This window comes from Cydia pomonella, chromosome 18 (assembly GCF_033807575.1).
Source record: "Cydia pomonella isolate Wapato2018A chromosome 18, ilCydPomo1, whole genome shotgun sequence".
NCBI classification, from domain to species: domain Eukaryota; kingdom Metazoa; phylum Arthropoda; class Insecta; order Lepidoptera; family Tortricidae; genus Cydia; species Cydia pomonella.
Window position 1 is genome coordinate 14,228,306 of NC_084720.1, and position 25,249 is coordinate 14,253,554.

At 36.9% G+C, this 25,249-nt stretch overlaps 2 protein-coding genes across 2 annotated transcripts in view; one reads left to right on the plus strand and one right to left on the minus strand.

Moving 5' to 3' along the window:
* LOC133527546 (probable beta-hexosaminidase fdl) overlaps positions 1-25,249 on the minus strand; it is a 172,721-nt gene that overhangs the window by 35,501 nt on the left and 111,971 nt on the right. The window lies entirely within an intron of this gene.
* Positions 11,150-25,249, plus strand: part of LOC133527571 (uncharacterized) — a 69,196-nt gene continuing 55,096 nt past the window's right edge. Inside the window, exons 1-2 of the mRNA XM_061864632.1 lie at positions 11,150-11,308; positions 16,254-16,608. Coding sequence (XP_061720616.1) covers positions 16,487-16,608 — 122 coding nt within the window. The 5' untranslated portion in view covers positions 11,150-11,308; positions 16,254-16,486. The remainder of the gene's footprint in view (positions 11,309-16,253; positions 16,609-25,249) is intronic.

The following is a 25,249-nucleotide window of genomic DNA, read 5'->3' on the forward strand; positions in this document are numbered from 1 at the left end:
ATGCCGTGATTATTTTTAGGTTTCCGTACCCAAAGGGTCAACCGGGACTCTATTACTGAGACTCCGCTGTCCGTCCTTCCGTCTGTCACCAGGCTGTATCTCATGAACCGTGATAGTTAGCCAGTTGAAATTTCTACAGATTATGTATTTCTGTTGCCGCTATAACAACAAATACTAAAAACCGAATAAAATAAATATTTCTTTCCAATCTCGAGGTTCTCATCCAATCACCGAAGTTAAGCAACGTCGGGCGGGGTTAATACTTGGATGGGTGACCGTTTTATAGATAATGGTACGGAAGCCTTCCTGTGCGAGTCCGACTCGCACTTGGCCGGTTTTATTTTCAAATAGTTTCCTCGTACGCCGATCCGCGTTCCGGCGCGCGCTTAAAACTAACAAGTGAGAATGTAGCCGCCGGGCAGGTCAGGATCTTGACGACTCAAATAAAAAGCTTCATTATCTTCCTCGCGTTATCTCGGCATTTTTGCCAAGGCTCATGGGAGCCTGGGGTCCGCTTGGCAAATTCCCAAGAATTGGCGTAGGCACTAGTTTTTACAAAAGCGACTGCCATCTGACTTTCCAACCCAGAGGGTAGCCTAGTTAATAACAGGTAGTTATTAGGATTAATCAGGTTTCCTCACAATGTTTTCCTTCTCCGAAAAGCGACTGGTAAATATCAAATGATATTTCATACACTTACTTTACTTTGTATTTTTTACTTTTGGGCCGGGCTTGTTGCAGAGTGGGGATGGGCATTAGATTATAGGTGTGTTTGACGAAGCTTGTTGCGGAATTTATAAGTTGTTTTCATACATATATTCCGGAAAACTCATTGCTATGAGCCGGGGTTTGAACCCGCGTCCTCCGGGTTGCAAGTCGTACGCACTTACCGCTAGGCCGCCAGCGCTTCATACTCAAATAAAAAGCTTCGATTTGTAGTAAACTGATATAATTCCAAGGACTGAAAGGGTTAAGTGCAGAAAGTGTTTGTTGGTAGTATGGAGGTCGATGAGAGTCGAGTGATTTTGCAAAATTGAAGAAATGGTTTTCAATGTAGGTGCCTCTAATTTGCCGCGATATAAATATGTATTTATGCGGTGCTATTGGTGATTTTGAAAAAGCCTTCGAATACTAGCCAAGTCCGAAGGAGCGGCTGCGTTTAGCTAGTGCATTAGGAATATATTGAGATTTTATACCAATTACCAAATAATAAAATTGTCGCAATCGTATTCTGTATAGTCGAGTTCATAAATATGTATACGTTTTTTTACCTTATTGCAGTGGACTAAGGTGAAGAAATGTATACATATTTATGAGCTCGATTGTATCACGCGAGTGACGCGAGCGTCGTAAGCGCCGTAAAGTTCATGGCGCGTACGCGTTTAGGTCGCGAGATTCACACTCAGATTCAGTTTGTTGTCAAAAAACAACTCACGGCGCAAAATTTTGGTTCTCTGTGCCGGTTATATACGTAGTAACAATAGTTCAATTATTGTTCGTCCTTGTCATACTCGCAGGTCATAGTCTCACTTTAATTATTTACGTACTTCTAAAAAGTCCAAAGTACCACGTCAAAACGATAAACACCTTATTGTACTTTCACCAAAGCTTGGTAGGCAATATCGAACCCGGCTAAATTACGTAGGTTGATTTTGGTACGTTGTTTGAAATATTAAAACGTGTTTTTAATTTCGTAGCATTGCATATGTTCTGTCTCTCAAAAGCGCGCGTTTGGCAACTCTATAGCCTTCTAAAACCCTGCGTACACTTTTTTTACATATTCCATAATCTATTCTGGACGGTATAGGTTCCAAATTCAAAAATAAAACAACTGCTTATGGGTCTCAGTAGGGCTGGTCGGCTCTTTATCATTTGTCACCATGCATGCCAGCGCAGGAGGATAGTATACTTGCTTTTAGAAGCCAGTAGTTAAAACGCCGTTCGAGCACCTGAATACGTACTTGCCTCAAACACGCAAACTTAAGTCAAATACAAGCTGAAAGCACCGTTTAATCCGGCAAAAACTCGGATCGTACTCGCGTCTCATTTCAGCCGCTAATGAAACGTAAACATCCATAGCTTTATTTACAAAACAGCTTATCTTATCACACAGCTCCTGAATCGTTATTTCTATCAGTGAGCGAGCGTTCGTCTGGAACCGCCATTCCCTCTTTCATCCTGATACTTATCTCGTGGGACTCTGTAGAGCCTATACGCATGCAATAACGACGACTAAATATGTATAGACAAAAAAACAACAGTGCTAATGTAAAAATACCTTCTGAATCTTAATTTCTATCACTGAACGAGCTTTCGCCTGTAACCGCCACAGGATGATAATTTGAAGAAATAGCGATAGAGACTGCAAAATTGCGACACTCACCTACTTCGTGGGACTCGTCAGGTGCGATTTTTATACAACAAATTGTGTAAAAATATTTTTTATTACTATCAATATCCAGGTAGGAAAATGGGGACCATATTTGTATGAAAAAGCGGTCGTCCACAAAACCTAAATACTAAACTTGGAAATACATGGGTTTTGAGGCGATTGCTTAGTTAAGCGATGACAACAACAATGGCGTTTACATCCTTTATTCTTTGGAAGGCGTTATGATGGATCTGAACAGCGCATCGGAGGGATAGTTCAGTAAAAGCATGCCGTATGAAAATTACGCACGAGTATATACAATAACATCTAGTGTTTCCTTCACATCTCTTTCTGTCGGCGAGACGGATGTAATACAGCAGGCTTGAGCCATAGGAGAGAAAATGTAAGAGCGTTTTACAATGTCCTACCCGATATCGGATGTCGGAAAGGGAAAAGTGCCTTTTTATAAGTGTTTGTCCACGTATAGTCGAGCCGTTAACCACGTATAGTACGATAAATTTAATCGACAAATCACCTACCATACCTATGTTTTTTCTCAACCATTTTAAAAATGCACCCTTTCAAAGTTTTATGGTGCCAAACACTACTGCACTCGATTAATGTACCATTATCTGTCCATTTACCTATCGCACATAAAAAATCATTCGATAGCTTATGAATTAGGGCATAAATTTGAAGCATAAATATCACAGATAATTTTCCACAATTACTCGAGAATTGATAACAAAGATAAAAATTGTCTTTAAAAATTTACTTTTTTTTACATTTTTTTTTTTTTTTTTATATTTATAAAATATTTTCGTTGTCTTGTTTCTGACCTTTCTGTCACATGTCTGTCTATATTTGTGTCTTCTTATTGAATAAATAAAAAAATGTCTTTATAGCTATAGATTATATATTTCAAATGAGAAAAAATAATAAGTTAATTTCATCTCATACAAAAAGCTCCACTCCGTCACTATTTTTAGGGACAAAAATACGATAACGTAAATAATTTTGACCCAAACAACAAAATGCGCGGTAAATCGAATGACAAATAGAACTTGACACCAAAGAATGCAATATTGATATTGGCAAGTCGCGCAAGCAAGCCTCGTTTTACCAAAGCTTCGTTGTTTATCAACCGAGGAATATATAGGTTTACAATAAATCTTCAATTTCGAGAGAATCTTTTACTTATAAGTACAATTTGTGTGGGACTCGATATACTAGTTGATTACTTTGCATCGACAGAAAAAAACCGGCCAAGTGCGTGTCAGACAAACACAAAATATATTTTAGTTTTTAAAACCAAGAGGGTTTGACCTGCCCTGCAAACTTTGGTGCAACCTAAATAGGCTGAGAACTTTGCACGGCTGCTGCAATTCTCTTACCCACAAATGGGGTTGGAAGGATCCTCAACTTTGTTTGTGCGGTGAAGAAAAGCAGACCACCGATCATAATTTCCAACGCTGTCCCTTAAACTCGTATTCTTGACCAGCTAGATTTGCACTCAGTCACGCCTGAATTGGTTACAGTCGCCTTCAGATATATCGGAGCGTCCAAGGTGCTCATAAATATCGGATCAGGCACTCTACCGCCTTGACAATAGAGGCGTGTTTAAATATTTATGAGCACCTTGGCCGCTTCGATATATCTGATCCTGGCTTAACGACCTCAAAGCTGGACTCCCATTGTTCTACATTATGCATGATATACGATTAATATTAATAACAAAATATACTGTCGTTTACCACTCAATACTATAATAAACTCTGAGCGAACCTCATCTTAAGCGATGTTTAAAAGGTATTTTTGTAAAGGTGTAAACCTGTTCATAGCCACTACAGAGGACACATAAGAGCCCATTGTATGTTATCTAGTCGGGTCAAAACGTGTATAGTTGACAGATGACAGGGGAACGTGCAACGTCACGGAGCGATGAAGAATGGCGACACATTGTAGGTTAAGCGGATTTTTACCATCCGTCTTTCATGTTATGATAAGGAAGGGATCTTTTCTTACAGTCAAGACATATGTGTACGCGAGAGTAATAAAAAATGAGTATGAACTACATAGTAAAAAAAAGTCTACTTTTTTTTTCAACATACTCATCGAGACAATGGTAACAATCCCAAACACAGGTTCCACACACACACTACGCATCTCCCAGGTTGCGTTGTTTTATGACAGAGTATCCTGTGTCCATCATCAGATCAGCTCGATGGTACCATAATATTCCTGTGTCACCCAACTTACATATGTAAGGGAAGTTTCAGCTCAATCGAATAAGAAATGGGTCTAATTAAGCTTGCAAGATTGGACCCGAACATACATACATACACCGTGGGCCAATTAAACCCGACAGATTTTAACCACGCATTCCTGAGGTCATAAGGAGCAAAAAATGTTATACGAGTTTTGGCCAAATTCACCAAAAAAAGTTTTTTTTTTGCCGAAAAAAAAAAATCCTTTTGCGTTTTCTGCACACGACACGTTATTTATTTTTACACCTTGGTGAAAAAAAAAATCATTACAACGAATAAGTAAAGTTTTTTTTTATTTACAGACGAAAATTGCGAGTTTACTTTAAAACTTTAACATCTGTCAGTAGGTATGTCTAAACCAAGTCACATAGTGGCAGCGTCACAGCTAAAAAGGCGTTTTTGACTGAGTTATAAAAGAAACAAATTTTTACAGAAATTGTCATTATCTCTAAAACAAGACCGATTTCAGAAAACAATGTATGACATTTTAGTCTCTAAATGCGGTCAAGAAAACACCTTTGAAATCTGTCGGGTTTAATTGGCCCACGGTGTATAATCATTCAAACTATGCAAGTTCAATAAAAGCTTGTAAATAAATGATTAATAAAAGCTTGTAAATAAATGATTAATGTTGTCGGGTGTCAGACCGTCAACATCTCCAGCATCTCCTGAGGATGCCTCGTAGAGAGGCGAAACACGTGTCGAGTTTTGTACTTTTGGTGGTGGGTTGTTTTATTTATTTTCGCGGTGGGAGGGTGGGAACATTAATTGCATGTAAAAATACGCAAGTAAGTATAACGGGTTAGCACTGATTGACTAACACGTTATTTTCTCGCGGATTAGCAAAGTAATATTTCTTGCTTTAATTTGTAAATAAATGGTTAGATACGCAACTTTTAAACTTCAGACCCACATTTTCAGCTACCATTATACTTATACTACATTCATGCATGCTGTGTATATTAGTATCAAGATATAAGTATCTCCTATATACTACGTACACATAGCATATAAGAGATACTTACGTCGCCTAGTTAGAAAAATGCAGGTGTGTCATTCTATGTATTTGTAATACAAACATTAGTCAGAAACAAACGACAAAGTGTATTAGTATAGATTATATAATATGTTACTATAGGTATATTTATTTTTTTAAATCGTTCATGAGATAAAAATCAATGCATTCAAGCCTACGCAACCCTCGCTCTAGTCTATTACTGATTGCACGTAAAGAGCACATAAAGCGTGTAACTAGTGATGTGCTGCGGCTAATATACATCTCTGTTAGGCGCCGGGAAAACCTTAAGTTTGGAAAAATAGCTGTTTCGGTGTCCGATAATAACAAGTTTTTGCTTTTATATGTCGGGAAAGTCGGATAGTAGCTTAAGCTAATAAACTAAAGTGGGCAACAGGCGACTCATGCGCATACTCGGTTCTGTTGTCTCGGCACTTTTACGAGAGCTCTAGGCTTGCTTTGAGATTCATCTTTATTTACAGATCCATTACCAATGCACACGATAAGGTGCAGTAGATTGAGAAAGCAGAGTTATAAAAAATCGTAGTGCTTGTATAAAATCACAATTGGGTCACTAAAAATTTAATGAGTAATCTTGAGGTCTTTTGAAAAGTTAAGTTTAAGTTAGGTCCATTGAAAATAACTTTCCAAGTCGGAAATATCGTAGTGCACACCACTATTAGTATCACACGAGGTTTCAATTAAGACGTCGCGCGTCGTCTGCTGATTAGCTCGTGTGCGGGATCTTTATATGTATTGTGGAAGCTCATTCAGTACGTCTCACTTTTTTTTTTTAAACAGGCTTTGAGACTATGAAAATGCATTAAAATTCATTAGTCTGTTCGGAAAGGGAAGAGTCTTGGAATGTATTGGGTCGCATACATTCCACGACTCTTCTCTTTCCGCACAGACTATACATAATCTTACTTAAGTACCCTATCTAGTTTCTACAAAATATGATATGGGTATTTTCTATGTAATATAAGTATGTATTGAATGTATTTATACTATTTAGCGCTGGTGGCCTAGCGGTAAGAGCGTGCGACTTGCAATCCGGAGGTCGCGGGTTCAAACCCCGGCTCGTACCAATGAGTTTTTCGGAACTTATGTACGAAATATCATTTGATATTTACCAGCCGCTTTTCGGTGAAGGAAAACATCGTGAGGAAACCGGACTAATCCCAACAAGGCCTAGTTTACCCTCTGGGTTGGAAGGGCAGATGGCAGTCGCTTTCGTAAAAATTAGTGCCTACGCCAAATCTTGGGATTAGTTGTCAAGCGGACCCCAGGCTCCCATGAGCCGTGGCAAAATGCCGGGACAACGCGAGGATGAAGGGGGTATTTATACTATTTATCTTTATACGTATGTATATCGTCACCTAGTGCCCTTTGCTTAGTTTGGGACTAGATCGATCTGTGTAAGATCGTCCCCAAATATTTATTATCAATTTATTTTTATTAATTACTCAGTAAAATTTAAGGCATGATAACATTCAACGTCAATACATAATACTATAATATTTATCAATCAATCAATTTACAGCAAATACCTATAAACTAAAATCGGTTTACGATAAGCTTTGCAACTGCTGTTATCGGCCGTTGGCTGTCTTTTTCACTGATATCACATGAACCACATTATTTGTATACAAGTCCTCAAGCGTTGTATTACTAATCTAAACGATATCACGACTTTGATAAAAAAACTGCCTATCTACGTCCCACTGCTGGGCACAGGCCTCCTGTCATGCGCGAGACGGCTTGGGCTAGTCCCCACGCTAGCCCAATGCGGTGTGGGGCTACACATACACCTTTGAATTTCTTCGTCGATGTATGCAGGCTTCCCCAAGTTGTTTTCCTTCACCGAAAAGTTACTGATAAAATATCAATTGATATTCAGTACATAAGTTCCGAAAAAGTCATTGGCAAGAGCTAAATTTAAATGTATTGTATTTTGTAGTTCTACTTGGCAAAATTCCGTATCCGTAAACATTCCGAAATATATTTTACAGTACATATGGGGCTACTTTATAGCACTAGTGCGAGAAGTAGCATATTACGTTACTGTGTCGAACATTTAAAGGGCCATATGTACTGTAAAACGTTGTACGATACATGTGCGAATAGGTAATTCGCAACTCGTGTCGATTTAAAACACTCCCTTCGGTCGTGTTTTAATTTATCGCCACTCGTTTCGAATTTCCTATTTTTCGCACTTGTATCGTAATGTACTATTTTAATACAGTTGCTCAACAAGTGCTACTTTACGTAGCTGTTTAGCGTGCGGAAAGTTGGATTTTGCGAACTAGTGCTTTTTACTTTTCCACTTGTTCCAATTCAAGACTACTTATTGATGTGTGATAATGTTAGTTTCCTTTAAAAGTCGTAATCAACATAAATACCTACTATTAATGTAAAAATAATAAATATAAGCATATTTCATATTTTATTACTTACCACATCAATAACACGTTTATCTTTTAATATTAAATATTGAAAAACCGTTCTCAATAAGTTGTCTGAATGGAACGGAATAGCTGCCGAAACGCCAGTCAAAGCAGAGGCGTTTTTCTTACTGCAAGAATGATTTAAGTTTCCAAAGGCAACATTCGATATTAACATACAATTTAAATATACGATACACAAACCGCACTAGAATCGAAATGTACTATTAATAAAATTGGTGGTTATAGATACAGTACAATGTCACTAATCCGGCACTAATGCTGGCACAAGAGAGCCGGATTACTGGAACATTCGAATTACTGGAAGTTACAGCAAATCCGCTTATTATTTGAATGTATTTTAGCATATCGTAGAAATACATTTTACTAAAATACTAAATTCAAAGAAAGTTGTACTGTTATCTGGAACTTAGCCATTTATAAAGTGATTGCAGTGCGATAATGTTAGCGTACATAGTAAATTAGGACATAGAATGATCATTTGTACCCCAATTTTAGTGCTGGATTACAGGGTATACCGGACCATCGAAGTGCCGGATTATCGAGTTGCCATTTCAATGTATTACAAAACGAGGAGGAGGAACGAGGACCAAGCATGGCCATGTGAAGAAATGACGTCCAACCGAAACCGGATTATTTGCTGAAACCGACGGTTCATTTTGCTTATTATAGTAATCGAACGTTCAGGCGAAACATGACTTTTATGCCGAAACCGACCTTTCGGTATAATAAATCTTCCTTTATATGAGTTTAAGCTCAAAAACAAATCAAACTACATACTAAATTAATTTTGTATGAAGCCGAAATGTCTCCAAAGTTGCAAAAAACTTGGAAAAAAAAAAATAAGTGGAAAAACTCACTGTCTTGGGTGCATGGAACTTGAACCCACGGATACTGGATCGCTAGCCCAGTGCTCTGCCATCTGAGCCACGAACAAAAGCTGAGAGAAGATGGTATAGCGCATTGTTACTGGTGAATTTCCAATATGAATTGGAACTTCGGCAGCCGTTTAAGAAGTACAATAATGGGTCTTACGGTCGATATGTGTCGCTAAAGCCTCTAGAGCTAGAGTGGAAATATTCGCTATATTGGGTAAGATGGCCTAGCGATGCAGCGGTCGTGGGTTCAAGTGCCAACCAAGACAGTGAATTTTTCCACTTTTAATTTGTTTCTAAGCTCAAACTACATACTGTAAAATATAATTTAATAAATCTAAAACAAGCACTATCCAAGTGCGCCGCGAATACGTCGAGCCTTCAAACACAGCTGTTGTTGATCGTTCGCGTTCACAGTAATTAACCGACGCCGTAGTCGCGAACAGCACAAGACAACACAACAAAATTATATCTGAATTAGATCATTTTGACAACCAAATGATATTTAAATTAGATCATTTTGACAACCAAATGATATCTATATTAGATCATTTTGACAACCAAATGATATTTAAATTAGATCATTTTGACAACCATTGATATCTATATTAGATCATTTTGACAACCAAATGATATCTATATTATGTCATTTTGTTCTCATTCGCCCGTACGTCGCTCGCGCACAATCATGTATGTACACCTATACGGACAAGTACCTGCGACTCCTGCGAGCGAAATGCACGCGCGAATGATTCCTAACTAAATGACGTCACCTAGATATCATTTTGATGTCAAATAGTATTATCTGATATATCGGAGCGTCCAAGGTGCAAGCACATTAACGTTATGATAATAAAGGCTTTGTTCGGATATTTGTGAACACCTTGGCCGCCCATATAAATATGTATAGTGGTGTAATTAAGAAGACGATCACTTTTAAATAAATATTTCAAACATACTCACTCCGTTGTTTCACCAGCAAACATTGACGTACTTATACAAGTATAATAATAGGTAAACTTTACAATTTTCAAAAATTATACCAATACCCGTACCACGAGTCACTGACAGTGTCAACATGACATAATATATACGCTAACGTGTACATAATTTACTTTCTATACATCTCGTTCGCACTAATATGCCAGTACGAGCGAGATGCATAGTAAGTTTCACACTGTACAAGTGTTATGAGTTTCAAATAATACAGATCAAAAATATCTACTACCATGCTCTTACGGTTCACAAAGAGTCTACGAAGTCACTAAGAAATCAGTTTATTCTAAAAGGGCTTACGTAATAAATTCTGAAGAAACTTCTGCGCTTATAACGAGAATAAAAGAGCGTCAGTGCATATCGATTCAATATAAACTTAAGTCCTTTTAGAAAAAAGAGTAGGCAAGTAATAATAATAATGCTTACCTCCGGCGAGACGGGACGACCGCTCGGAGGAGTGTCGGGAAGCGAAACTCCTACATTGGCGACATGTAGCGCCAATAATCGCCAATACGCCAATGCTGGACGCACTTACTCAACTTTGTCAACAATCACGTCACATTCCTAATTTAAACTTGGAATTCCCAAATCAAACTATTGACGACTTTTAAATGTCGAATACGGTGAACGCCGGTGTTATGAATACGAACTTATTGTAAACCAGCATTTTGAAACGCATTTAACTGACGTCTTACGAAATATTGTAGTTTAGTTCACCATAAAACACTACCGCACTTACTGAACGTGAATGTGACTCTGAAAAAGTAATATAAATTCAAAGATAACACTGACTCGGAATGGATTGATAACGACTTGAAGGACAAGCTAAGTAAACAGAGTTGCATTTTATGCTTGTTGCAAAAATACTTCTAGCAAATTGACCTAGTCTTTCCTTAATATACTTAAGTCAATCAAGTCAGATATTACAACATCATAACATAAATTACATATGATATATTTCAAACCTACGTCATAGGCAATATACCACTAAAATATGCGGCTATCTATAAATAACTGCGACCATCTACACACGTTCTATTTAAGGCCGTCTACATCGCAAATAACTCGAAATTCCTTGCAAACGTTGGGTCAAACGTTCCACCAATCCAGGTATTGGAGGGCGGTTTACCCTCAACCGTCATTCGTTCGCGCCCTCTCGGCTGTGCGCGTCGCGTGTGTTCGGACCGACCGAAAACTTTTGCGATATCGTTTGGAACGATCGGAAAGTTACTTTTTAAATTTTTAAAGTAGAAGTATTCGCGCGTTTTGAGTGTTGCAAACAGTGAAAGGTGTGGGAGCTTCGCGTGGACGAAAGTTTGGTTAGTTTGGGAGTATTGTTTTGGTTTTACTATATTTAAATAATACTAAGTTAACCCATTATGACGGTGACGTATAGAAAATCTTGATTTATTAAGAAAGGCAAGCGAATAGTGTTATACAGCAAACAATACACTATCAAATTAAAAAATCTTCTCTATATAGAATATCAATTTTTAATACAATGCGTATTTATTTATTTAATTCTTATACATATTTCATTTGTTATATTTTATAATTTTGTGTTGTTTATTTGAATAATATTTCATCAGTTACCTAGTAATATGCAATAAGTAAATAATGATTATTTGCTAATCTTCAATATTAATTCTATACTAAACTATTAATAGTAATTTAATAACTTATAGTAGTCTAGCCATTTCAGTCAGTAGAAAAATAAGTACGGCAAATTTAAAAAATGTAGACGCGAAGGGTTAGAATAAGTCGCGAAATTCAAATTTTCTATGGGAAATTTAAATTTCTCGCCTTATTCTACAGACAAAGTTGTTTGACAGATTTTATATTTGAACATTTAAAAACTTAATAATGAATATATAAATAAAAATATTTCTTTGCGCAGTTCGTTCGTGGCATGGGAGGTACTTAGTAGACGGATGCAGTTAAGCAAAACTGTGAAACTGATTACATTTCTTACTGCTGAAATTATAGGAAAAGGATTGTTACAAATTTTCTATCTAATTTAAAGGTTTTTGCAATATTGTCTCAAGTCTCAACAACATGGAATTGAACCACATCATTTCATTTAAATTATTATTTAATAAGTATCATCAAGTTAATTAAGCAAAAATATGTCATGCCTGAACCAAAAGGTCAACTCTTCAATAAAACTTAAATAGTTTACAGGGCATGCTAGTAACTAAATGCAAATAAAAATAATTTTATGTTACGCCATCTTAATTTACTTTGTTAAGGGTTTCTTTGAATATAACATATTTTAACGGGTTCAATATTTCGGGTTATAAACTGTACAATAGGTTCAAAAGCTGTTAGTACAGCGTCAAGCTGCCGCCTTTTATTGATATATGTATAACATCATTGTTGCGACGTATTAAGTCCTAATCCTATATTATATATAATCCTATATTAATGTATCCTTATATGTGTATTTAATATTTGAGGTAACGATACTTAACTATGATAAATTATTTAAATATTTTTCCTAAATGTTTCTTTTAATATATATATTTGATTTATATAATAGATATATGCACAGGTATTACTATTAATAACTAGCTTAAGTACATAAATCTAAAATAGGCCCTTTAGCCATTGTACCAAGGATGCTGGCGGCATTTCCTCGATTTATCGCAATGCTGATAACGTTGTGCGAGGCAGTCCCCAGTTCTTCGGTCACCAAGTTACGTCAACCAGATGCTTCGCGATTTCTGCAAAAAACTTGTGCGCGCTGGGACCCCATGGAATTAGACTTATAACGAAGTTTTTCCTATATTATATTTCTGATGTTTATTATATCCGTCTACCGACAAATATAATTAGTTTAAGCAATGTAATTAGTTACTGTAGAATGCGCAGTGAAAATAAGTCAGGAGACTTGAAACATTTTTTCAGATGATATTGGCGTTTCCGAATTTCACAATAACAAAATTCGCATATTTTGTAAAAACAAAGTGGTTAGACGGTATAGTTTGTTGGTATTTAGCATTGTACATTGTATGTTTAGAAAACTAACGTCCCTTAAAAAATGCTTAAAAATATTCAAACGCGATTATCTCAAAATAGCGATCACGAAGGTTGACACAGTATTGCTTAAGTGTGTTGCAATATTAATTCGTTGAGTGAGGAATAGGTACTGGTTTAACTACATTTGTTCATAATATAGAATGGTACCCAATACTTACAATTCGTAGTACAAACTATAAATTGTAAATGCAGATGTCAATCATCAAAATGAACGGATGAAACAACGCGTCAGAAGTATCTACCATTAAGTAACAACTTAATAAAAAGTGATTATTCTATATATATATAACAATTAAGACTGTAAAATAAACACTTTTGAACGTGAATTTTAGAGATGTATCCTTATTTGGAAAAGTTATTCCGAATATCAGATACATTTGGCGCGTTGCTTCATCCGCTACTATTGGTGAAGCCAAAAAGAAACCGGACAAGTGTGAGTCGGACTCGCCCACCGAGCGTTCCATACTTTTCAGTATTTGTTGTTATAGCGGCAACAGAAATACATCTGTGAAAATTTCAACTGTCGAGCTATCACGGTCCATGACATACAGCCTGGTGACAGACGGACGGACAGACAGACAGACGGATGGACAGCGGAGTCTTAGTAATAGGGTCCCGTTATACCCTTTGGGTACGGAACCCTAAAAAGGACATTCATTCTTAGTACAATTTCAAGAATGGCGAAATTCTAAGAAATTACACAATTCAAATATTTACCTGAAAATAATGAAGTAAATTCTAGGTACACGTTTAAAGTAGATATCGGGTTCTCCATTGCAAGGACAAAATATCGCTAAAACCTGTATGTAAATGAGACCACGCGTAAACGATAACTTTTATAGATAGTGGTTCCAACAGGCACTCAGCCATGTTACTTTGTTATGTTACAATGTACGGTTACGATGATAAATGTGTACCTATACACTTTTTTTTAACCGTGCTCCGTGTATAAACGTGTCAAAATGTACAGAAACTTATTGTATTGAAACTGATTGTATCTGTATTTTCTATCTCATTTCAAATTGAAAAGATTAAAAATAAAACATAAAAAACATACTTGTACCATCGCCCACACTGGTGGACCTTATTACAAAAGGCATAAGGTCCACCGATAGGCATTTAAAAGCGGAGCTGTTTGTACAATCTTACATAAACCACAAGCTTCAAACAAAGAAAGGTTGTAAGCCCTAGGAGTACTAGGCGAGTTACACCTACTTGGATTCAAAAATACATAAGGTCAGGTGGGATAAGTGAGACATAGTTTATTTGCTCGGGGTAAGAGAAACCGTTAATATTGTAAGTTAATTTTATTTATGCATTATTTTTAGTATTATCATTAAATTAAATTATTAATATCTTTAAGTGTCTCTGACAGTTTACTTTCCCTACAAATTTCTTTTGAACCATAGTTTCTCTTGTCTCACCGAACCTTACTCCGATTCATAGAATAAAATTCATAACTCAGGAACAAATATTTGATATATTATTTTCCTGATAACGGAGCCCTGGTGGCCCAAATCCGGAGGTCGCGGGTTTAACCCCCGGCTCGTACCAATGAGTTTTTCGGAAGTTATGTATGAAATATCATTTGATATTTACCAGTCGCTTTTCGGTGTAGGAAAATATCGTGAGGAAACCGGACTAATCCCAATAAGGCCTAGTTTACCCTCTGGGTTGGAAGGTCAGATGGCAATCGCTCTCGTAAAAACTAGCGCTTACGGCAATTCTAGTGATTCCATGACTAACCATGGTAGATCTTATGTCTTTACAATGCTATATGAACTGTCAGATATCGACGTTTACTTTTCTTGAAGTTTCCTCCCCTGTTTCTTCGCAATATTCCGATTAATAATCTCGGTAAACAATCGAAATTAATAAGCATTCGGCGCCCAAAATTTGCTTCTGACAGAAATGTTTTGTAATTGTAATTGGAAGTTGTTTGGGGCGAGAATTAGCCCCCACAATTTGAAATATTGTAGCGGGCGACTTGAATCATCGAATAGCGAATTGTATGGACATACGACTCAAATGCCTCTTAAAAAAAATAGAAATATTGTTATTGCACTACGGCACTAAAAGAAAATAGTAAACATAACACGATAGCAAAATTAAAAATAGAGTAAACAGAGTACAGATAGTGGTATTGCTTTAAATATTTCCTTAATAACCATATCTTTACCCCTCGAGTTATTTTATTATAAACTGACCCTGAACCTGTCTCATTGGTATTAATTATATAAAACCCATACGACTTGTTCCTATTTAACTTGTGCAAACTTTAACGATTGTGTTATTTATTTAATTTTATAAATTGAATATGGATTTAGTATGCTAATGCATAATGCATATACCTAATGGTACTAGAATCAATTAGATTCCGACCACGCTAACTTTGTCCAAACTTGGCAGTAAGAATGCACACAGCTCTAAGCTCCATATTTGACGTAGCTCTTGGCATGAAAACTTAGCGTGGTCTGACTCTATATATTTATTAAAAAAACTCTACAACAAACATCTAGTCCATATGTAGATATCGGGCCAAACTTCTCAGTTGGATCACGTACCATTCAACATTGGAATACTCTCAATTCGTCGGAAGACCGAACGCATTTTGACTAAAATTAAACGTTCCTAATTGAAGTTAAGTAACTGAATGCGTAATTATTATACAAGACAACGACGCCAATTCCAGCCGTTTATTTTACTTCAGGAGCTGTGTTTAAGACGCTTTAATGGCAACTGATGATATTTATAATTCTGTTACATTTCACGTTTGGATGACATTCACCAACGTATATACACTTTGGTTTTTAATGACATTATTTTATAATAAATAAATATTATAGGACATTATTACACAAATTAACTAAGTCCCACAGTAAACTCAATAAGGCTTGTGTTGTAGGTAAGGTAGGTAATAAAAATATATAATACTTAAATACATAGAAAACACTCATAACTCAGGAACAAATATCCGTGCTTCATACTTCTTCCGGGCTTCATAGCCAGGGCCATTTCCCACTAGGCCAGACCGGTCGTCAACACAACCATTCAACAATCATTCGTCATATCAACACCCATTTATAAAAACGTTGCCTTCAATATAGGTCACGGTTCTATTAGAAAGAAAAGAAAGATTTATACATGCTTTTTTTAAATCCTCAAATTAAAACCAAACTTTTTTCGCACTCCTTACAGTAGTATTCATCCACAATTTTGTTACAGATGTGCCTTCGCATTCATCGCTAAGCCAACCGGTCAAAGAACTGATAACATAAATCTTTAAAAGTCCTACAACTTCAGAAAAAAAGTTTCCGTGATAATCCTGGCCGGTAGAAATAGATGCCCGATAATTTGGAAGAAGAAAAGTTTGAGGTTAGGCTGTGGCTTGCTGGCGGCGGTGGATCTGGGTGGGGTGCGCGGGCGCCGTCGCGCAGCGCAGCCCGCTCGGCTGGGCCATGGGCAGCTCGCAGCGCCTCGCCGCCGTGGCCGCGGCCTCGCACGCGCGCCACTATAACCATAGCCACGAAGTGCTGCAGACGGAGACTGCGCATTACAATGTCAACATACTCTTTGTCAGGTTAGTAAGTGAAAATACTTTCTGCGTTCCCATAGAGGTATTTTTTTGTTGAAACTGACTGACTGCCTTTCCGGTTTACTACGAGCTCCTAAGTAAATTTTACAATAATTAGTTCCTACATTAGGGAATATTTATCTTCTGTCTGCTCACACGCTCGCCACTATAACCACACCCATAAGGTGCTGCATTATAATGTCATCATACTTTTTATCAGGTTAGTATTTGAAAAACAGCCTGTTCTTTTTCCACGGCATCCTGTTTCAATTTCTAAAAATGCCTTTGGGGTTGACTACAAACTCATTTATCTTTCTTACAATTAGTAGGTTGTAAGCTTGCAAATTATTTCTCCCGAAGGGTCTATTTCGATTCGCAATCTTCAAATAAGCTTAACTGGTAGATAAAGTGCTTAGTTTTCCAGGAAGTTTTATCTGGCAGTTAATATCTTTGTTAATTAGCTATCCAATACTTTACTCAAACTTTGTGAAACAGACCGTAAATTTCGTAAAGTTCAAGATTACAAGAACTTACCACAGTGAAGAAAGGGGTATTAAAGTCAATAATTTCATGATAGATTGATAGACCGACAAACATCAACCAACAGCAGGGAATAAAGTTCCCATAAAACGTATCTAGCCGACACCTTACAAGTCTAATAACATAATAACAGACATGAACCTCAATTTAAAACCATAAGTTGAACAAAGTCCCAAGACGGTCAGTAAAGTGTGAGCACCTCGTAACCATTTTATGATAACAAGATTTCCTAACATAGGTCATCTGTGGACCTTTATAATTCATAAAAGGACGTATCTCACTATGAGCGCCATACACGTATACGACTTTTGAGTACTAAAAGTAAAAGAAAAGCACATTGCAAGAAGGATGTATGTGACTATAAATGTCATAGGTGGTTACAACCTTGTTAAAGTGAGTTTTCTAAATCTCGTCTCTGAAAACGACTGGTCAGACTCGTTACAGTTTTATAGCGCGATGAATTCCTCAAAAGGGTAGCAAGACGGAGATTTACAACAAAGAAGAAAGTCAACTTGGTATTGGGAAAGGATTTATGTAATAAGTTACCATTAAGTCCAGTAGAAATATCAAGAAAATCATTGTTAAAAATTGTCAAATAAGATTTTGACGAATGACATTTCGACGACTAAGGATTTCTTACATTGTTATTCTTTCAATTAAACAAAGTACAATTGTCTAGTGGCATACCCAACGCTTGAGAGGGAATAGGTGGTGACAAACATTTTTGTTCGATTTACTGTTTCATGTCCGAATTTATTAAAATTGAGTGGTATCGGCCACTGAAGGGCTTGGTCGCATTTTCTGTCTTCTTTCTTATATATATGTACATATTAATAATAATTATTATTATTCAGAGCCCGCTGTGTCCCACTGCTGGGCAAAAGCCTCCCCCCTCTTTATGGTGACGTGAGGTGAAAGTAACGAATGAAGAATGGCTGACGAATGCAGAACGGGACGAATTTAAGAACTTGACAAAAAACGATTGAGACGAGCCAAGGCGGTTTTTCCATTCGTCTCTGTTTAGTGCTATATCTGGCCTCTCAAAAAGGAGTCCAAGTTATCCCGCCATCGCCGACGACGTGTACATAATATACCTACTTGTGAATATATTAGTTTATTTATATATTGGTGGCTTCAAAAAATAGGTATCTACGAGAATTAACTGTTACAACGCAGGTGTGCTACGAGTACTACGCCACAACTCGTAGCATTACCCGCTATAATAAAACTATTCGTAGCGTTTTGCTTCTACATCCCGCCATACGCATCAAAGGGTTAACACCGGTATAAGCATCACATAAATTTCAGGGTCCCGACACGTGTAGGTACTCAAACGTCTTTAAAATTGATAGCCTAAGGTCGTTTATACGTCAGGTTATCAGGTCATTCGTGACCGCAGGTAGGCCAAGGCGCACGTTGACGTAAATCGCGGGAAAGTTACAATATCGCTATCTAAAAAGGACTTAACTGATATGGAATTTACTGTCACTGTTCACTTTTTTCCACAAGGAACTAAAAACTTTCCAGCCTTCTTTTCTATTGGGCGTAAGCTACATGGTTTTTTAGTGTAAATTTTCACCTTGTTCAGCTAAAAGCAGTACTCATGTTTATTTCCTGGTGTTTACAGCGAGGTCGCACCGATTTAATGAGATAAGGGAGAGACGGACGAAAAGAGTGACGGACATTGTGAACTAGTGACCTTCAAGAGCGTAAAGGAAATACAAAGAAGGTATGACTTGAAACCATACATAAATACAAGAAAAAAATCGCCATCTCAGGGGTTGCTCCCGTTGTACCTAAAAGTCGTTCAGTATATATGTCCTATTTAGGGTCAGGGGCAGGTTGAGTAATAGGTTACCGTTGACGGGTAGACTTAGACTAATAATTTATTCCGTAGTAACTAGTGCTTATATACCTACAGTGGTGCTACCGTAATACCTACATTCTTAATCTACCGCGATACGACATTATCTTAACTGGACCAGTGCGTGCGCAGGAGTAATCCTGTCTAGTTTTCGTCATAGTAGAAGATACATATTTACCTTATTAAGTATGACTGAACGCTGAAAAAAATATATTGTATGACTAACTTGGCTTTTTTTGGAGAATTCATTATTTCCAACTAAAACCTCACAATTTTCTTTTAATATTTAAAAGAAAATCCGACACAACCCTACATGCGTTTAAGATCATTAACGATAACAAGGCACCCATCTGCCCCTAAAGCATGTAAACCACTCATTACATCCTACCCTGTTTAATTTCCCTCCTTAAATAATCAATGAAAGTGTCCTGCAAACTTCCGTTTCTTACGTGAACATTCCCGGCCGCGTCGGGGATGAGCGGCCCGCAAATTGCTTTTCATGTGTCGAATTAACGCGACGTCCGGCTCTCCAGGGCTGTCACATACAAGATATGTGTTCGAGACAGACAACTACTTATAATAATAAGGGGTCATCCATTAATTACATCACACGATTTTCTAGGTTTTTTGATCCCTCCCCCCCTCCTTGTCACACATGGTCACATTTAGCAAACCCCTCCCCCCTGGTGTGACGTCACATTTGTGGCAATTTTGTTTTCAACGAAATCGGCAAATATAATTAATATTTTATCAAAATATATTTGATTAAATAAATATTAGAAATTTTATAACCCAAAACTGATTAGGAAAGAAAACTTAAACGAATAAAAATAATATCGTTCCAATAACTTCTTATTTAACTGTGCAGCGAATAAAAATCTTAAAATAAATCTTCGGTTACTGGTGCTTAAATTAAAGTGACGTCACAAAGTTTGTCACTCCTCCCTCCCCTTGTCACAACATGTCACATTTTCTTGACCCCCTCCCACCCCACGTGTGATGTAATTAATGGATGACCCCTAATTGAGAGCGCACTATTCGCCAACAAACTGTCTTCAGTTTGGCGAAGCTTTTGTATGTATATAATCATAAGTATTTTTTTTAATAAATTAAAAAAAACAACATTAAATTAAAAAAAAAATAGGAATTAGTTTAAATTGCCCTATTCTATTACGTACTTTTTCCTATAGGTATACGAGACTGAGTTTGCGGGTCCATCGTAAAAAAGTAAATGTAAATAAAATTAAATGAAAATTACTAAGCCTCACAGTTACGGAGTTGATAGTTTTATTTTATGTTACAAATATTAAATTCAAATTCCTACATTTCAATGAAAAATGGGCTTATTTTATGATTGATTACTTGATTATACACAATTACACATCCGTTGACTCTCAGTATCAGGATCGACTGACACCTTAAAAAAAATTGACACCAAGCCAATTCAAACAATAATCTCTTCCAAAGGTCATGTTTTCTGGGTTACATCATATGAAATACCTTTCTCGTTTCATATCAACGCGACGAGACGGATGTCTAGCCTCTTAGACCTCTAGGGTTGTCACATGGCCGTGATATTAAATGTCATGGAATGAAATCCTGTACACAATTAATTTACCGATTCGCCAGCAGTGTTCTGCAGAAATGCATAACCCATTTAACGCTGTTGTACGTCGTGCTTGTGCAATAGCGAAGACTTGGGATTGCTAAGTCAGGTATAAACAAGTTGGCACTAAATTCGTTGTACATCAAGTCAGCGACTAGAAAGTGAGCAACAAAAACTTTTTAAATCTTGGACATCATACTAGTTGCTGACAGATCAGATCGCCACAGAGTAACTGAAACTGTTGTGTTGAGACGTCATTTTACAATTTTTAATAGATTTGGCAACCCTAATAGTTAGCATCTAACTTTCCACTATGGCTAACTACATAACTAATCTAGGGAATCACACTAATAGTTGACATTCAGGACAGTAAGATTGTCTCTTTACCATGATATGGGTAATCTGTAGTGTTTAGTGTTAGCAACCCTCATAGTTAGCAAACTAACTTCCCACTAGGCCTACAAAGCGAATTTAGGGCATTGCTCTAATTGTTGACTCTTCGGATTGTTTTCTCACAGAATAATTGACAGAAGTTTTGTCAATCTGTTTTTTAGTGTCCGACCCAAATCGAAACTTCAGCCGAAATATGATTTTTATGCCGATACCGAAACTTCTGTCGGACACTACCGATAATCATTTTTGTGCTAACCATGCACGATGTAATATATATATATATTCCGTAATACAGTCAACAACCCTATTGGACTTACATCATACTGTACCTATTGTCCTTGTGTGTCTTTTTTTGTTTGCTTATCCGTTGCTGCATATACTAATGTGTTGCGACAATAAATGACTTTTTTTATAATACAGTGTCGGCGCGGCCGAAAGTTTCGGCAATTTTTTGGCCAAAACCAAACCTCCGGCCGGTACATCCTGACAGACATGTATTGATAATCACGTGACACTTCCATCAGTTTTGTAACAATATGAATGGCGTGTAAAATTGACCGTCAGAGCGATTTGTGTCGATGGCTATTATCGGCCCTTTTAGGTACACAGGTACTTCTAGTAAATGTATATACTATATCTATGTCCTATAGCTTTGCGAGTGGTCCATTAACACAATAGTGCACCTAATAAGGTAGCTATCCACCTACAGTTTCTTACCCTAAAAATGGTTATTAAACGTAAAATTAAATGTGACAGTTTCGTTTATGAATTTATTAGTTAGTTGTACTTATAGGAGTTTAAAGTATACGAGTATAGGTATAGGTATGTAGGTGTAAATAAGAGTCGAGCTTGGGTCGCATCTTACGGACATCACATCTCACATCCCACTACTCAACAATAATGATGTTTTTAATTATTTATATCCTTACATTATTAATTTGTTAATATTGTGGGTGCGGTTTATAAGTATTTAATGGAATGCCGTCAACTTCATCGCTATAAACCTTCGATTATCAACGTAGTCTAGTCAACCGACGATGTCTCTAAATAACATAATTTTAAATGCCTCTGCTTAAGTTTTTGTGATTTATATATATCATCAGATATACCGAAGCGGCCAATGTGTTCAATAATGCCTAAAATAAGCTTCTACTATTCAGATATTTTTAAGCACCTTGGCCGCTCCGATACATGTGTTGGCCACTGTACACAATATTATGACACAAGGTAAAACGCATTGTTTTAGATATGACCTTTATGATAAAGTCTACAAAAATATGGGCGTGGAAGGTTGATTGCCGCATTTGCATTAGTTATTTCGTGTCCTTTACTAAGTGCTTACATTTGACTGGCCACTGATAACTTTAATTTAATACGTTCCTCGGTTTTATAGGCCATAATAGCTCATGCCCTCTTAATTGTATGTGAAGTGTTTGGGTAGACGTTTTAAATTCGAAATTTGTAATAAGATGCAAGTTTTGCGGGCTCATTATTTTGTAGAATAGTTGCGGATAAATTGGCTACCGAATGGACGCCGCAGGACTGCCGGGGCAGAGGCAGACCATAATATGCGGCATTTTCCATAGTAATTTAAAAAAAAATTACATTGTGTCTGGGTTAACGTTGTTCATAACTATTTGAAATTTAAAATCGATAGCTTAAGTGGTTCTCGAGATATTTAGCGCTGTGACAGACGGACGGACAGAGTCTCACCGTAATGGTTCCTTTTGTACCTTTGTGATCCGGAACCCTAAAAAGAGATGGGGACGACATCGGCGCATTTTGCAGCAACTGGCGGGAGCATGCACCAACCGTGATGAGTGGCGGAAGAAAGAGGAGGCCTTTGCCCATCAGTGGGACACAAAATAGACTATAAAAAAAAGTTGTAAACGCAATTTATTTATAGCTAGGTATTTTGTAAAGTTGTTTACCTATGTTATAAGACAACATTTAGCAGGCCCGTTAACATCCTAATAAGTATAACAGCCGTATACGGCGCCATTACAGTAATCGTGGCGGCTCCTGACAGCTGTTGTTCCCGCAGTGATAGGTCAGGCGGGTCGCGACAGACTGCTATTTTGGGCCACTTCCCTTTATTATACGTTTTCGGATTCACAATTGATTGTGTAGTTCATCGCTTTTAGTTCCTTCACCATGCACTTCGCCCAAAGCCAATATCTAAATCCGATGGTCCCTGATCCAATTCCTGGTAAGGACATTTATTCGTGTGATGAGCACGGATATTTGTTCCCGAGTCATGAGTGTTTTCTATGTATTAAGTATTTATAAATATTTATATACAGGGTGGGCCAACATACAATTAGTTTTTAAATTTTAAGAATATTAAGTTCAAAATGTAATGAGTATAGTTTAAAAAATATATTTTTCAGGGTTGGCAAATACATGGAACGTAATGACTGACATACCGTCCACCTTTAACAGCAGGCAAATGTAAGCTCTTATCATCGCAATTTTCAGCATATTTTTGCACGATTTCAGCGTTGTATTAGTAAATTTATATCGGATAGTCGGTTTTAACTGTTTAAATTGTATCAGCTTGTTAGAATAGACACGTCATTTTAGATAGCCCCACAGAAATATGCCAACACAAATATTTGTGAAAAAATTACTTGATGGTAGAGGTAGACATTTGGCAGAAATTATCATGCGTATACAATTGCCAACCCTGAATAATATATTTATGAAATAATATTTAATAAATTTTGCACTTAATATAATTAATTTTAAAAACAAAGTGTATCACTCTTATTTGCCCACCCTGTATTATATATATATATATATATATATATATATATATATATATATCGTTGTCTAAGTACCTTCAACAGGCCTTTTTGAGCTTCCTGCCATTCAATGGGTCAGCCCAGGTATCGCTGGGAATGGGCCGACGGCTACCAGTCCGTCGTCCCAAGAACGCCCTCTACACAGCCCGATCCTCTCCCATTCTGTGTAGGTGACCTAACCAGCGCAGTCTGTGGGCTTTCCTTTCGCCGATGATATATGTTAAACATCTTGCGCGGCATTACCCACAATATTTGACGTTGCCAAGCTACGCGCAGTACAGTTGGGTCGCTCAGACTTCTATATTATATTTTAGTTCGTTGCTTACTCTCTTCAATGTGCATTGTTGACATTATCATATCATCAGTCTGCTATTAAATTATTTTTTTGGATAAAGTTAAATTCTCTACTAGAAATTGAAATAAACATCTAGAAGTTGGTACTTATGATAATGTAGGCAACATTATCATAACATCTGTTTCAATTTTATATTGCAAGTTTAACAACGTAAACATTCGATAATAAACTTTACTCCCCAGCAATAAGACCTTCCCATTGAAACTATACACACAGACTAGCAGTTCAGAACAGAAAGTCCATAAATTCTAAAACAGTCTCTCAAAATATGACGAGAACAAAATGAGGACAATTTACAAATGCATCTCATCGACTTTCAAATAAGTAAGCTAGACTAAAATAAAACCTCTTATAACGTTATCCCTTTTATACTAAATTAAACTTTAATGCGTGAAAATAAAGTCGACGTTACATTAGTAAAAACACAAGAGTACGAGCTACTGAAAGTTACCGTCGAACAGTAATTCAACGGTTTTCAGTGAACTGAAGATATGAGTTACTTTGTGACGGGTGAAATGGCTTAAGTTTAAACGAAACCATCTACATATTATTTAATGTGTTTGCTGGCTAGTCGAATAGTCACGTCTACTGGCATTTGAAATTCAACCTTATTCAATGAGGATAAGTCTTTAAATACCTACGTTAAATTGAATGATTGCACTCTGAATGAGTAAGGAGGCACAGAATGAAAACGTTTTACCTGTCATACGTTTAAGTCAATAGTATTATTGTAATTTTAATATCGTTATCAACATTTTAATGGTATTATTGTTATTTGAATATTACGATATTGTGAGAGTACCTCAATAACGAAAATATACGCTGTACTCTATTTTATCTGCAGTAATTAAGTAAAAACGCATCATGCGGCCACTAAAATAGTCGAATAGATACTCGTAGCGCTACGACGTAGATTCAACGTGCTACGACTCGACTGTGAAGAGTTAACAGGCCACTTCGAGTTTTAGTTATTAAACCGGATTCCAACATGATACTGATATGATACTGATAAGTGACGTTTTTGGTTGAAGGTTGACATAATGCGCCATTCAGCAGGTTCTCTAATGGAGTTTGGAATCAAATCA